The sequence below is a fragment of the Rousettus aegyptiacus genome, unplaced genomic scaffold, assembly GCF_014176215.1.
Source record: "Rousettus aegyptiacus isolate mRouAeg1 unplaced genomic scaffold, mRouAeg1.p scaffold_m13_p_2, whole genome shotgun sequence".
Classification (NCBI taxonomy): Eukaryota; Metazoa; Chordata; class Mammalia; order Chiroptera; family Pteropodidae; genus Rousettus; species Rousettus aegyptiacus.
This window is the reverse complement of record NW_023416295.1, coordinates 6,395,514-6,411,225: the sequence shown is the minus strand read 5'-3', so window position 1 is coordinate 6,411,225 and position 15,712 is coordinate 6,395,514. Positions and strand designations below refer to the sequence as shown.

The window sequence follows — 15,712 nt, the reverse complement described above, 5'->3', positions numbered from 1 at the left end:
CAAGATCCATCCACTTTGCTGGAAATGGCAGTATTTCATCTTTCTTATGGCTGAGTAGTATTCTATTGGTATACGTACCACAGCCTCTTTAATCCAATCATCTGTTGTAGCACACTTCGGTTGTTTCCCATGTCCTGGCCACTGTGAATAATACTGCTATGAACACTGGTGTGCAAATATCTTTTTCGGATATGGGTTTTAAATCTTTGGGGTAAATACACAGTAGAGGGATTACTGGATCATATGGTAGATCAATTTGTAGTGTTTGAGGAACCTCCATACTGTTTTCCCAGAGTGGCTACACCAATTTGCAGTCCCACCAGCAAATTTTCTCTTCATCCTCTCCACAGGATTGATAGAGGCATATTGCAAAGATCTCCCTGACCTGCTGGTGGGTGATGGGGATGGTATTTGTGGTTTAAATGACTAATTAGCTCATTAAATCTATTTGTTTGTCTGTAGAAAGGGACACTTCTCTTTCTCCTTTTCAACATAAATATTTTCTTTCTCTGCCTCTCTTTCCCCACGTATGTGAAAGGCAAGGAGGAAAGGAGGTCTTAGTGCCTTAATGGAGGGTCCCCTGGATGTAGAATTTAAGGACAGAAAAAAAGTAAATTGTAGGTTGGGGGCACCAAATGGAGTTGCCTAGTGGGCTTCATTTTATCTAAATGTATATGGAATCTGAACACTACCAGCTTGGGGTTTGGAAAGAGAGAGATAATTTTAAACTTACTCCCCTGGTTTTTGTGGGAAGAATGAAATCCTAGGTATAGGAAAGACAAAGATGAAGTAAGTTCAATGAATAAAAAGGGAAGTAGTGGAGTAAAGAGGTAAAGAATATCACCAAAGAAGAACAAGACAGAAATGCAGAGATGGTAGTGATCAGGAACAGAAAAACGTAGTCAAAGAGATCCATGAATAGCTTTATGGTACAGAGTAAGCAATGTGTAGAATCAGGGTTAGCAAAAGTAAAGGGGAAAAGAGAGAGAAGAAAGGCGAATAGGTCTAAGAATGCTCAATGGTGCAGAGCAAAGCTTTTTTGGTGCAAAGATGCTTTTATTCCGAAGAAGCAATTCTGAGCAGCAGAGCTCTGATGCACTGTAGACATGACCCCCTCCAGGTAGATCCAGGTCACTCTCATTGTCTGTCCAAATTCTGTTTCTGTCTTCAGTGTCCTGTGAACTTGTAGATCTAGAACTTGATGAAGGAGGAAAGTCAGAAGAAATGCCAACATTGCTACCTTATGATGGAGAAAGTAATTATAATTTAAATGACCTATGACCTAATTAATATTTATTTTTTATCAACATAGAAGACCACCTATTCTTTCATATTTTTTTTCTATTTCCTCATCCACTCATGAATCCATATACCCATCCATCCATGTGTCCATCCATCCATCCATCCATCCATCCATCCATCCATCCATTGATCCACATATCCACCCACCCATGAAATCATTCATTTATTTGCCCATTCATCCATTTGTCCATTCATTTATTTATCTATTCACTCATCAATAAATCTATTCATCAACACATCCATCCATCCGTACATCCATTTATCAGTCCAACTGTTCATTTGTCCATTTATCCATCTATCGAACCATTTATCCATCTTTCTGTTCATCTGTCAATTTGTCTGTCCATCCATCCATCCACCTACCCATCTGTCCATCCATCTATCCATTCATCCACTCACCCGTGTCCATTCACTTTTACATTCATTGTCATCCATTTGCACTCCAGATTGTGCTGGGGCAGACATATCACTTTCCCATCATGGTTGGCATGAACATGCTGAGGTCTGTTATCAGTGCCAATGGTCCATAAGTTTCTTCATTCTCTGCAGTGACCTATGATTCCGAAGCTCTACAAATAAATAATGATGGAGTATTAAAGAAGGCAATTAGCCTAACAGCATCTGAGGGAGAAGGTAATTATGATTTAAATTCCCAATTACCTCAATAAATGTTTGTTTTCTAGTCATCATGGAAGATCTCTCTTTTCTCCCAACCTACCATACACTTCTTCATATTCACATACATAGAGATGAAATTGCTTTGTTTTCCCTAAACTGCCAGAGAGACGAAAGATACAGATGAGCTGAGCTCCTGGGAGGTGAGGGAATTCTTGCACAAAGAATGGAGGGAGACAGAATATGCTACAAGTAGGAGAGAGCGCCAATGTGCCTGGGTGATTTTCCTAAATGCGTGCTGAAATAAAGATATTAGTAGGTTATGGCAAATAAGGAAAGGAGAACTTTTACGGCCTACTTCTGGAAATACCAGGAAATGGAAATCAGTTTTGTGAATGATGACTATCTTCATAATTTAGAAAGGTGCTGTGGGAGACTGTTAGGATAGAGTTGATTAGCAAAGGCTCTCTGGCACTGTGTACAATATGAAATGGAAGAATTTTCATCAGTTTGAGAGAAGACATCTGTGAGAATGAGGAAATATGTAAAATAATAGAATTTTCACAGGCATCCAGAAGGTTAAGAGTCAGAGTAATAGAGATGGAGAGAGAGACAATGTAGAAAGGTTATAGCCTCAGTAAAAAATGAGATACAGAGATAAAAATTAGAGAAGTTATGTATAGAGAGGCGAACAAATACCAAATGGTGCACAAAGAATGATATGCAGAGAAAAAGTTATATCAGAGTAGTTTAAAACCAACAAAGAGTGAAGACTGTTGTAAAAGGAAAAGATAAGTTGGGATATTGTTATGGAGATGTACCGGTCCCTGGACAGAGATTCTCCCACCAAAAGAACTGCACCTCAGTAGTGAGTCTTCAAATTAAGGTCTTTGCAGGTAGAGAGTGGTGCTCAGAACATACGGAGAGTAATACTCCCGTCCTTGGCAGCCTCAGCTTCTCTCAGGTAGCAGAAAGAATCTCAAGGGCTTGCTTGCCTGGTAGGCATACCTGCCCCACGAGGTTATCATCTATGACATGTTGGCATTTATCCCAGGATCTTCTCCATTAGGATATTCTTAGGGAACTGCCACTTCCAGAAATGAAAGCAACATTTTCTTTTGTGTAACTAGGAACTCCTTATTACCAGAGTTGGCACCTCAGTAAATGGAAGATCGATATTGTGTTCTCTCTTGCTTCTATCTTACCCATTTTTCTCCATGTTAGCATGATTATTATTTGCAAATATAAATCAGATCGTATTACTTTTTCATATAAACCTGGTGACCTTTGTTGTCCTTGGATTCAATCAGCAATCCTTTCTGTGATGTTCATTTCCTTCCATTCACCATGGCACCTCAGCCTGTTTTGTCTGTCTCATGTCTAATGAGAGTATATCTATTTTCAGTGATTGCAATGTTCTGTTCTTTCTTTTATGTATGGGTCTTTGAACAACTTTCCCCTGTGTTTGTTAATGTTTCCTTCGCTCACTCTGCTCCTTATTCTATGCCCTGATGAGGCTTTTTGTACTTTTTCAAGAATGCCTATCCTAGTACCTAGTATGAGAAAGGGTGTATGAAGGACACAGTGAGATATGGGAAAGTATCAGGGACTCAAGATTAAAAGAGGCAGGAGCAGAGGAGACAGAAACACATCAAATTAAAGAGAAGCATCTGGAGATAATGACAGAGACAGAAATCATGAGCAGAGGCAATGGGGATGGGAAAGAAGTAGAGAGAGGATCAGGTGTATGTGTGGGAAGGGAGAAGGTGAATTGTTCCCAGCCTCTGATGACAGCGATAAGAGTGAGTCCACTGGCAGTCCGAGTGGATGCAAAGGGCAGACCAGGGTGTTCTGGAACAGGGCAGTCTCACCTAGGAAGTATCTTTGCTTCCCAAGTCTTCACTATGCGTTTTCTTGCCATGATTCCCCCCTGGTTCTACAGTGAGAGTTTAAGGGACTTCATTTTATTCTTCAGAGGACAGCAGTGGCTTTTGGGAATCCCGTGATGGAGAAGAGACTCAAGAATTCTTGTATTCCCCACCAAGTTTGGAGCCAGGTGAGGAAGGGGCGGGTTGCCAGCCTCAAGGCACAGAGTGTCAGGAGGCTGAATCCAGAGCTGAACAGCATGGCCCTTAGTGTGAGAACTGATGGTTTCTCTCTTCATCCTGTAGTCATAAACACCAGGGAATGACCTTTTCTTTTTCCATTTACATTCTTTATACTTATGTATACTAAAGATGCAATATTGTGATTTTAATTCCTGCTCACCTTTATTTCTATATAAAAAATGAAAGATGAATGTTTAATAAGTGCTTAATAATTATATCATTATGTTGTCATAACCTGGGTTAAGCTTCAAAAGTAACATGGTTCTGAGATCTACCTGTCAGAAGAAGGGTCAATGACTCTCAAGCCCAAATTACAGTATGCCACATATTTCTCATAGGTTATGGGATTGCATAGAACTTTTTTCTTTCAAAGTACTACCTCATAAAGCAATAGATCTTAGCCAGGGAAATTGTTCTTGGAAATAAGGAAATGGAAGCATGAACAAAGGACACTTGTTTTCTCCTTAGATCAGTGTAGGAGGAAACGCGGATACCTGTGTCCGAGTATCTCACTGCAGGTGATGGCTGTGTGAGGCTAGTAGGGGTGAACATGGTGACATGGTCAGTGTCAAAGGGAGACCTACTGGCTCCCAGGGTGATGAGAACAGGACCTGATACACAGACGCTGCCGCTTCTCAAACAGAGAATGTCGGGAGGGAGGGGAAGGATCTAGGGAGACAATGAGCGAAGGACCGGATTTTGGTATAGAGGCTGGAGAGACCTGGGAGAAGTGAGCTAGAGAGAATATGCAGAAAAAGATTGATCAAGATCACCAAGGAAAAACAAAATATAGAAAAGTAAAGAGATAGGAGAAGCAGAGCTCTCAAAATCTAGTAATCATGAAGACTCTCCTAGTGCAGAGGAAGAAATGTTTGGAGGTCGGTCTTTAGGTAACTGAGGAGCAGAGAGCAGGAGCATGAGGTCGTGAGGTGGAACAGCCCCTGGTCAGATATGAGGTGATGTCCTTGGAGCAGATGTCCATTTCCCAAAGGGCAGCTCACCTGTGCTTTAGACAGCCTGACCCAGCTCATTTCCTTGTTTCTCTTCAGTGTTATGTGATCCTGAAATTCCCCAAATGATCACCGAAAAAGAACGAGAAGAGGTGGCCAGCCCAGCACTACGTGACAGAGAAGGTAATCGTGATTTCAATCCGCACTTCATGAATCAAGTCTTTATTTTTATTTTTTTTGCCTCTTTTCTTCTCTTCTCCTATCCTGATTTCCTTCACATACCCCTACAGAAGCAATGTGTAGATCGAGTGGAAAGGACCTGATCATAGTAACAGCAGCCATGTTCTCCTCCAGATCAGGTGAACCAAAACAAAAAAGGTCTAAGGGCAGGGACATCCCAGGAGGAGATACTTGAGCCTCCTTGGTCTTCCTGGTTATCTCAGGGTGAGTTTTCTGCATGTGTTTTTTATTGCCTATAGATCGCGAATCTAGGTCATGAATAGTCTAGGTGTTTTAATGTTCACACTAATTGTAAATCAATCATGTGTAAAAGAATTTTCCAGGATTTCTAAAGTTAGTCCTTCTTTAAGACATTTCATTTGCAGAATAGATCCCAGTCCACTAACTATAAAGAAGGTTTCTGTTGTTTGTTTGTTTATAAAGTATTAAGTAAGGTTGGGAAGTGGTAATTTTGACATTTTTCTCTTCTTTCATAGAAATCCTATCAAATGTACTGTTTTCTTTTTGGGAAGCATGTGGCTCAGGGACAGCGGACTTTCAGATACAGAAGCGATTATGAATAAGTTACCATTTAGCCATAGACACAGATTTCTGGAGTGTGGCTGTTGCTGATTGGCCTATTTTCAGAAATGTAAAGCTATCACTGATCAGCTTGTTTAAATGTGGTTAATGTTGTTAGTAGTTGTTGGCCATTTGCAATGAGTTTTAAAGTGATCCTATAAGTTTCTTATTGCAATTTTTGAAGAATAGGTAGTTTGAATCTAGAAAAATACAATCTTTTATTTTTATTCTTCAGACTACATATAGTCAAAGAAAAGTAAAGGAAGCAGAATGATGTGAAAAGATGGCTCTGTAGCACCTCAGGTTGATCATTGGAGCAGGTATATTTTTCCGAGGAAGCAGGTCATCTTAGCTCAGAGTATAGATGTGCAGCATGAGAGCCCCAGGAACTCTTCCCCTTCCCTGTCTCAGGATCCATGGACTTCAATTCTCTTGTTTCTCTTTAGTGTCTGGCGGAGTAGAAGCTCTCCAAATGGATAGAGAAGGAGAATTGGAAGAGCTTCCCTCTAGCCTACCGCCCTGTGATGGACAAGGTAATTATGACTGAAAAATTATAAAAAAAAGAAACTGAGTTCTCATAAAGAGATAAAGACAAGAGAGGAAGAAAGAGAGACTTAAAGGAAGAGGCAGATATCAAGAGTTGTCTAGACCTATAGCATATAAGAGGATGTGACTATGTATTGGATTAGAGAGAATGTACAAATGAACTCTTTATCACCTAGGTCTTTAAGACTTGGAAAATGATTTTTTTTTTTTTGCTGTATAACAAATCAAAAACTTAGTATCTTAACAGAAGACTAATATATGACGTCATAATTCTGTGGGTTTCATGTATTTATTGATGGTTTCAACACAGCTCTCTGATTAGGGTCTCACATGGAGGAAATCAAGATGTAATCCAGCCTGCATTCTTATTGAAGACTCTGGGGGAGATTTATCCAAGTTGTTGCCAGAATCTAGTTCCTTGTAGTTGTAGGACTGAGGTCCCAGTTTTGTTGCTGATGGCTGAATAGGAATTGTTTTAGCTCCAAGGAGCCACTCACTTTCCTTGATATATGGCCCTACATCTTCAATCCAACAATAGCTTGTAGAATTTTTCAATCCTTCTCAGTCTTCTTTGAATCTGGTATCTTCTTTTGGTTCCATATAGAGAAAAAAAAAACTTTACATTTAAAGGTTCATGTAATTAGAATAAGCCAACCATGCCAACCATCTTTACTGTATTTCCTGATGCTCAGAAAGTTATTTTTTCTTCTGAGATTTATTAGATACAATTGACACAATGTACTATATAAGACTGAGGTCTACAGCATAATGACTCAATTTATATTATTGTGAAATTACCACAAAAGTTGTGTTAACATCCATCATCTCATATAGCCAAAAACGCGTGCGTGCGCACACACACACACACACACACGAACACACAAGTTTTATTTGTCATGAGAGCTTTTACAATATGCTCTCTTAGCAACTTTGAAATATTTGATACAGCAGTATTAACTATAGTTATCGCATTGTACATTACATTTTTAATACTCATTTATCTTATAACAGGAAGTATAATTCCCACACCACCACCCCCCATTCCCCACTTCTGGTAACCACATATCTGATATATTTTTTTTTATTAGTTTGGTTTTTGTTTGTTTGTCTGTTTGATTGATTTAACATTCCACATTAGAATGAGATCATGCAGTATTTGTCTTTTTTTATGTGATTTATTTCACTTATAATGCCCTCACTTTCATTACTGGCAAGATTTCCTTCTTTCTCATGAACAAATAGCATTCCATTTCATATATAATTTTTTTTATTCATTCATCTGTCAAAGGGCTTTTAGGTTGCTTCTGTGTCTTGACTATTGTAAACAATGCTCTAATAAAAATGGGGCTGTTGATATCTCCTTGACATAGTTATGTTGTTTTCTTTGGATATATACCCAGAAGTGAAATTGCTACATCATATGGTAGCTCTATTTTTAATTTTTTGAGAAAGCTCCTTTCTCTTTTCTACAGTGACTCTACCAATTTACAACCCCACATAGAGCTCTCAAGGTTCCCTTTTCTTCACATCCTGACCAGTATTGGTTATCTCTTTTCTTGATAAGCTATTTTGCTTCACTTCACTTCTGTATTACAGCATAATGTAGAGGTGGGGGTAATATCTCATGATATTAATGTTCCCTGCGGTTAAGAAAGGAACTCTTGGAGAGTCATCTTAGAATTTTGCCTACCACAAAGAGGTTTAAGTAAATCTCTAGGACATAACTGTTCAGATGAGCCATTGATGTTTCTTAGCAAATAATATAGACTATCCTTATCAACCAGAACATCAAACAAAGCTGAGCATAAATGTATTTAAGAAAAGATTTGTTGTTAGAGAAAATGTAGTGATTAGGTTAGGCACTACAAGAAAAAGAAGTATGCCTATTTTATTTATTGCCTGAACATCCTGAATCATACATCGTGTAGGTATACTTACATACAGGTCAACTATAAATTGATCATGTGTAAAAACTTTTTCAGAAATTCTGAAAGTAGTTCTGTGGTACATTTAATATGCTAGTTTCACTTGAAAAATACATCTCTACCTGTTAGATAGGTAAGGTTTATTTTTCTTTTTTCTTGTTTTAAGAAATAAAGTTTTAAATAATGATCTAAAAGTAACAGTTATTGGTTGAGAAATTGTAACGTTTAGATACATTCCTCTCTTTTTTAATAGAAATACTGTGACATGCATTATTTCCTTTTAATGTGTAAAAAGTTCCTCCATCGAAATCTAAAGTCATTTTGCAAAATTTGGCCACTTATTAAAAGAAGTGCAGGAGGTAGACTCATACTGAGAGTACAAAGAGGAAGTAGAGTTCTGCCGGGGTAGACTGTAGCTTTGTTCCATACAAGTCCGTGACAAACAGTAAAGAGGACACAACATTTAACTGTAACTGTGAATGGTCTCCTGGGTGTGATTGAAGTACTGGGTTTCATCCACACAGCAGAGACTAAAATGTGGACATATAATCAATTCCACAGTATAAGTTGACCTAAGATGATGTACCTGACAACATGATTTTCTTTCACAAGTTGACAAGATATCAGGTGTCTTTATGAAGGTTTTGGCGAGGGACTCACCACAAAGTGTGACCGAATGCCTTTGCACAAGTTGCTGCTATCTAATGAACCCACACCCATTAATTAGTCTTTGGAGTTGACTTTGACAGGGGACTTATGAGGTCTATGTCTGAATCCATTTTCTTTGGATCACTTTCTTCTAACATTCAAGAAGCACAGAAAAATTAGGAACAAAAAAGCACATACAAGACAAGACTTTTAAAAAATAGACGAAAGAGAATGAGAGTAAATTAGGTAGTAAAAGAATAAACATATTTACAGAATTTTTGCTAAATGCCGTACCTCCAAACCAAGTGTCTAACTACTTTGTATCTTACTGCATACACATCTTTAAATAATCAGATAAATTCAGATATAAAAGTTCATGAAATACATCAGAGCTCAAGTTGTCGTTGAGACAGTTTCAGTTGGCAATGGATGAGGAAGACAATCTGAGTTGGGCACAAGAAACTGGGGATTTATAACTGTTGGTCTAAGGATCTCACAGGACACCTCTATGCAAGATTCTTTGTGATTATCTTGGTGGGCACTCTATTTTCAAGGGATAGCTCATCACACAATAGCTGAAGCCTAAAGAGATTTTTATTGCTTGCTTAGCAAGGCACATGGTAAAAGGAGGCACTATACTTATTGGACCTAATTTCTTTTAAAATAAAACTACTAATTTATATAGAGTTTTGGGAAGCATGTGGTTCAGTCACTGTAACTTTTAGATGTGATTATGAGTGGGTTAGCATTTAACCATAGACACAGACTTATTCGAGTGTGGCTTTTACTGATTGTATGGTTTTCAGAAGTGTAAGGCTGCCATTGATTGACCTGATTAAATATGGTTAATGATGCAAGTATTCATTGGCCAACTAAGAGAAGTTTAAAAGTGATTTTGGTAGTTACTTGTTATAATTTTCAAAGAACAAGTAGTTTGATCCTAAGCTCAAAGGATAGATTTGGAGCATGAGAGCCCCAGGACCTCTTCCTATTCACTGTCTCAGGATCCTTGGGCAGTAGTTTTCTTGTTTCTCTTTAGTGTCTGGTGGAATAGAAGCTCTCCAAATGGATAGAGAAGGAGAATCAGAAGAGCTTCCCTCTAGCCTACCGCCCTCTGATGGACAAGGTAATTATGACTGAAAAATTATAAAAAGATGAACCGAGTTCTCATAAAGAGAAAAAGACAAGAGAAGAAAAAAGGGAGACTTAAAGGGAGAGATAATAGGAAGGATCAATAAAAGATTTTAGAGGGAGAAGTGAAAATGGCATGCACAATATTATAGAAAAGAGGACCATTGGGAGAAATGAAATGTTTTCACACACCACAATTTTGTTTCAGGGACAGAGCGATCAATAGGTGTGAATGAGGAGTATTCCCATGTTATGAGCTTCTCAAAAGACATGCCAGAAGGTACTAAAACAAGGACTACAAGGAGCCGAACACGCGACACAACAGGTAAGGCTGTGTGATGGTCAGCGGATGAGCATGGATTCACTGGTACCACAGACCCCACGTAGGGTTGTGGCACGTGGTCCAGTCCATCTTATCCTATTTTCTGCATTTCCTCTACCTGACCGTTTTTGGAATAGCAGGGAGTCAAGATATTATTAAAACATCGTATTTAAAGGATTGACCCTCTTGATTATACATGAATGATGTGGTAGAAATACACTCTTACACTGGCAGTGTCTTGTTTACTACATCAGTATGTTAGTACTAAAGTTCGTATTTGTACAGTGATTTCCTTCCCCGTGATTTCCAATAATTCTTGGAATCTGAAAAAAGCAGAGTGCACTTCTGCTAGTAGATCAGTGTCATTTTGTCAAAACCTTAGAAATGCCTCAAAAGGCAAGCGATCCTCCCAGTTAATTGACTAGAGGGAAAATTTCAGATCAACTACTCTTAACACAGCAGATGTTTTTGATGGATGTCCTGCAGCCTGTCACTAATTCTACCGTGTTTTCCTACAAACTTTTGCACATAAAATCTTCTTTAGTTTTCTTACAAAAAATCCTAGCTGTGGCCATGACAGGATACCTATTCCTATCTATGACCAAATGAAAATATTGGTGTTTAGGAGTGTTTTTCGAAGTACCATTGAGAAATAATAAAGTCCTAGGGCTCATTCTGGACCCCTACTTCTCAGTTAACTTTTTAGCTCCTTTAGAAGAAAGTGAGAAATGATCATCTAAACACCTTTATAAACTCAAGACTCCATAGCATGAATCATCCCAGGATTTGGAACTTTTATTAATTTTAGTTTTTTTTCACCATCTCCTGTTATTTTCTAGAAACGGTGGCCCTTGCAAACAACTCTACTTTGAGAAAACTCAAGAGGAAAAGAGGTAAGCTGCATAGGATTTTACTTGCTTTTGATGTTAAAGTAGTTATTTTAATGCATTTTTTAATAATATGAAAGATGTCTGCATCCTAATCTCTGGAACCTGTAAGGTGTTACCTTCCATGGCAAAGGAATTTTACAGATACAATTCAGGTAAGTACCTTGAAAGTGAAGATTATCCTGGATAGCTGTGTGCAATCAATGTTTGAATGGACCTTAAAAATTGGACAGCTGTTTCTGATTGTTTCTGAGCGAGAAGAGAAATGGATGATACTCACTGAGAGATGCAATATTTGTCTTTGAAGACAGAAGAAAGAAGCAAAGAATATCGTGACCTCTAGAAGTTAGAAAATCAAAGAACTAGATTCTCCTCCACAGCCTCCAGAAGGGAATGAAGGCCCACTGACTTTCAATTATCCCAGAGAGACCCTTTTCAGGCTTGTAAACAACATTAACTGTAAGATAATAAGTTTACATTGTTTTAATCCACTAAATTTGTGGTTAATTTTTATGGTAGCAATAAGTTATTGCAGAAGAGTAATGCAGATTTTGGTTATTAAAAGTGGAGGCCAGCTGTGACACACCCCTCTAAATGTAGAAGCGGTTTTGGCATTAGGGAATTGGACATGGGCTGAGGGAATTGGACAAGGGAAAGAATTTGAAGCAGAACGATAGGAAATGCTACATGGCCTTGAACAGTTAGATAGAAACGTGGTGCAAAGACTGCTAGTGAGGGTTCAGAAGGAGGTAAAGAACGTGGGAAACAAAAACTATGTTGTCTCAGAGGCTTCATACTTCATGCTGAACAGATGTCAGTAGAAATGCGTAGGTTGAAGGTGAGGCTGGTGAGAACTGAGAAGTAAATAAGGAACATGTTTTGGAAGCTGGAAGAAAGGGCATCCTTATTACATAGTGGCAGAAAGCTTAGTGGCATTCTGTCCTTTCAATAGGTGGAAAGCAGAACTTTCTGGATACATAATAAGATTAATAAGCCAAGTGATAAAGGTGCAGCTAGTTCTGTTTTGCTGACTATAATAAAATGTGAGAGGAAAGAGATAAATTGAGGGAAGAATTGCTAAACCAAAAGAATTGGGACTCGATAATCTGTAAAATTCTCAGCCTAGCCAGGTTGCAAGAGATGTTTAAATTATGAGATTCACTGTCAACAAAGTGTGCTCTGTAGAATGAACAGGAGTATGGTTGTACAACTTTTTACTATTGTCTCAGAACTAGCAAAAAATTCATAGTATCTAGTTACAGAAAAGGTTCTCTGAATAGTTGACTTATGTAGCTCATAGACCTCAGCCATCTCATTAGAACCCCAAAAGAGATTTTATTTTACAGTTCTGAAAAGTCCGTAATTATAATAGGAAAGCTCTATGGAGGAACCTCTTTTTAATGGAGTGATTCTCCACAACATACGTAGAAGACCTATAAGGTTCTTTAGAATTCTATACCAGCTGAAACCAAGTCATCTGTGTCCCATTCTTAGAACCTGTAATCTGTTACTTTACATGAAGAATTTTACACTTGAATTTTATATAGGTTCATTAACCAACATCACCCCAATAAGTTTCATATAATTAAAAAAGAGACTTTGAGCATGTGATTAAATTATGAATCTTGAGATGGGGGAGATTATCCTGGATTATCCGAGTGGCACCAACCAAATCATATGGGTCCTTAACATCTGAAAACATTTTGTGCTGTGAGCAAGGAGTATGTACCCCTGGAATAATAATCAGAGAGATGCAGTGATGCTGGCTCGGAAGATGAGGACAGGGAATAATGATCCAGGAAATGTGGGCACCCTTAAGAGAGAGCTGGGAACGATTTTAAACCAAGTATCTTCTACAATTCAAGAAAGGAACAAAGTTCTGTTGACACCTTGAGTTTAACTCAGTGAGATTTGTGTCGTATTTCTGGCCTGCAGAACTGTAAGATAATAAATTTGCATTGTTTTAAGCCATGATGTTTATGATAATTTATTACAGTGGGAATGCAGAACTAATACTTTTCTCTAAACAAAATGAAAAGACAATTTTACCTTAATATGGTTAGGTTACATCTTTAAAAATAGCATTTATACTTTTTGAAGATGTTCACATCTTTATGTTATTATTACACCTTATAATATCTGAACTTTGTAAATTTGATATATATCTTTCCAAATTATTTCCATGCATGTATAAACACATTTAGCGTGATATCATAAATCTAAATAAGTCTATTCATACCGTTACTGTTCCCTTACTTTAAATAAACATATCATGCACAAGACATGGTTAAATTTTAACATATTTCCAACTTAACTTTAAACACTTTTCTTCGAAGATAAAATTTATGATGAAATGTAATAAAATCAAGGGTATCATTTCATGACTTCTGAGAAATGCATTGTGCTGTATAGTCCAAATCCTATCAAGATGCAGAACGTGACCATCATCCTGGGAAGACCTTTTACTGGTGTTATCCTTACCCCTCATTCATCAGAGGCAATCGCTATTTTCATTTTTCATGAAAACTTCATTTAGCTTGCTTTAAAACTTTAAAGAAATAAGGTTTTAGAGCATATTCTCTTTTAGTGTAAGGTTTCTTTCCCTGAGCATCCTATTTTTACTTTTATCCATGTTGTTGAATGTATCAGTAGTTGGTTCCTATTTATTTCAGTTAGTGCGCATTGTATGAACATGCCAAATTTGTGTATATTCTCCTATTGATAGACACGACAAATATTTACATTTTTTTGCCAGTATGACAAAGCTGCAATGAACTTTCTTGTGGAAGGCTTTCTGTGGCTCCACGCCTTCATACGTCTTGAATAAATTCCTAGAAATGATAAATGCATCAGACCCTTTGTCCCTGAAACTCATGTAGGAGTGATGCAGCATACTGGTTGTGCCAAGCTGAGGACAATGATGTTCAGAAACCGTTCCTATCTGTCAGTAACCCACCCACAGTCTTGGGAGGGAGCTATATAGTCTCTCGCTTTTTCTGCAGCTACCTAACTGCAGCAAAACAGTATAGCTGGAAAGCCCCCTGCTCAACGTGACAGCAGCCCTATTTCGTTGTCATGTAAGAATCATTGGAGCTGATGACATTGGGAGTTAACACAGTTTCTTTTGAAGTCCGAGGTCTGTCTGAAGGCATTCTGGCTGGCTGAGATTAGAGGTGGGAAGTCTACAGTTTTACATCAAAATGTTACTTGAATGACAGACATAGTAACTAGAGATTTGTTTAATAAAGTTTCATAAGTACCCCTAAATCTTTATAGGAGTGACCTCAACATGGGTGGAGGATACACATACAATTGCAAAATGAGACAAAATGAAGAAATCCTCTCTTTCAGGGTCAAGAAAGCTCATCGATGAAAGTGTGGATTTTCACTCTGAAATACTTCCTGTGACCTGTGGTGGACTAAAGGGGATGTTATATAAAAACAAATTGAAACAAGGTGAGTTTTATTGTCTAGTTTAATTTGCAACTTATATATAAAGGAATCACAAGAAATGATATAATTACCCATGTGACTTACACATTGTCAAAGAAATTACGGCCCTCGTTTGGCATGAGAAAAGGAAGAAGGAATCTTAAGATGACATTTTCACACTTTAAGGAATGGTACATGATGGTGAGTGCTCACCCCCACAGGGAAGTGTCTGTGAGGATGTCCAGAGAACCAGAGAGGAATGCAGAAACTTCATTCTATGTGTGTAAAATCCTGCTTATTTTACTTTGAATTAGAAATAAAAAGGAAGAGCCTTTCAGCCTTCACAACCTATATCCTTTTTGGATCATCATTATTAGGGTAGGATTCTTGATGTAGTGAGATCACAAGATAGTCCCAGCTTCAGCTATGCCAAAAGTGACTGATTCATCTGCACGGAAAAGGGGACCTTTCTGAGCCTCAAATTCTCATCTTAAACAGGGATAATGATAAGAAAGCTGCCTCATGGAGCAGCTGTAGGAATTAACTTACATAATTAATTTAAAATACTTAAATCACTATACTGAGATACAATTATCACTTTGAGTGTCCAATTCGATGCTGAATTTGCTGTACATGCCTACAGGACTGTACGGTTTTCACCACAATGTAATTTATGAACATCTTTGTCCCCCACTGAAGAAAATACCATGTCTATTAGCAGTCAAGGCCAATTCCTATCTCACCCCACCACCCAGCCCCAAGCAAATACTAATCTATTTTTTGCGCAATAAATTGGTGAATCCTAGGTATTTCAAAGTGAAACCATTTAAGATGTGCATTTTTGTGATTGGCTCTTTCACTTAGCCTGATATTTTCAAAGTTCACTCGTGCAGTAGTATGTATTAGTTGTACGTCCCTTTTTATTGCCAATAGATATAATATTCCATTTATCCATTTCACCAGATTGGGTTTTTCTTTTCATTCCTTGGAGTTATGAGTAGTGCTGTTTTAAATATTTGTGTGAACATATGTTTTCATTCTTTTG

At 37.9% G+C, this 15,712-nt stretch overlaps 1 protein-coding gene across 5 annotated transcripts in view; it reads left to right on the top strand.

Moving 5' to 3' along the window:
- Positions 1–15,712, top strand: part of LOC107507409 (nuclear body protein SP140-like protein) — a 50,342-nt gene that overhangs the window by 25,067 nt on the left and 9,563 nt on the right. For 4 of the 5 annotated variants that reach the window (XM_036236164.1, XM_036236162.1, XM_036236161.1 and 1 more), the window contains exons 7-13: positions 3,893–3,973; positions 5,075–5,158; positions 6,223–6,309; positions 9,935–10,021; positions 10,235–10,351; positions 11,188–11,241; positions 14,587–14,691. In XM_036236164.1, the coding sequence (XP_036092057.1) occupies positions 3,893–3,973; positions 5,075–5,158; positions 6,223–6,309; positions 9,935–10,021; positions 10,235–10,351; positions 11,188–11,241; positions 14,587–14,691 (615 nt within the window). The remainder of the gene's footprint in view (positions 1–3,892; positions 3,974–5,074; positions 5,159–6,222; positions 6,310–9,934; positions 10,022–10,234; positions 10,352–11,187; positions 11,242–14,586; positions 14,692–15,712) is intronic. The other variant, XM_036236163.1, reaches the window with a different exon arrangement.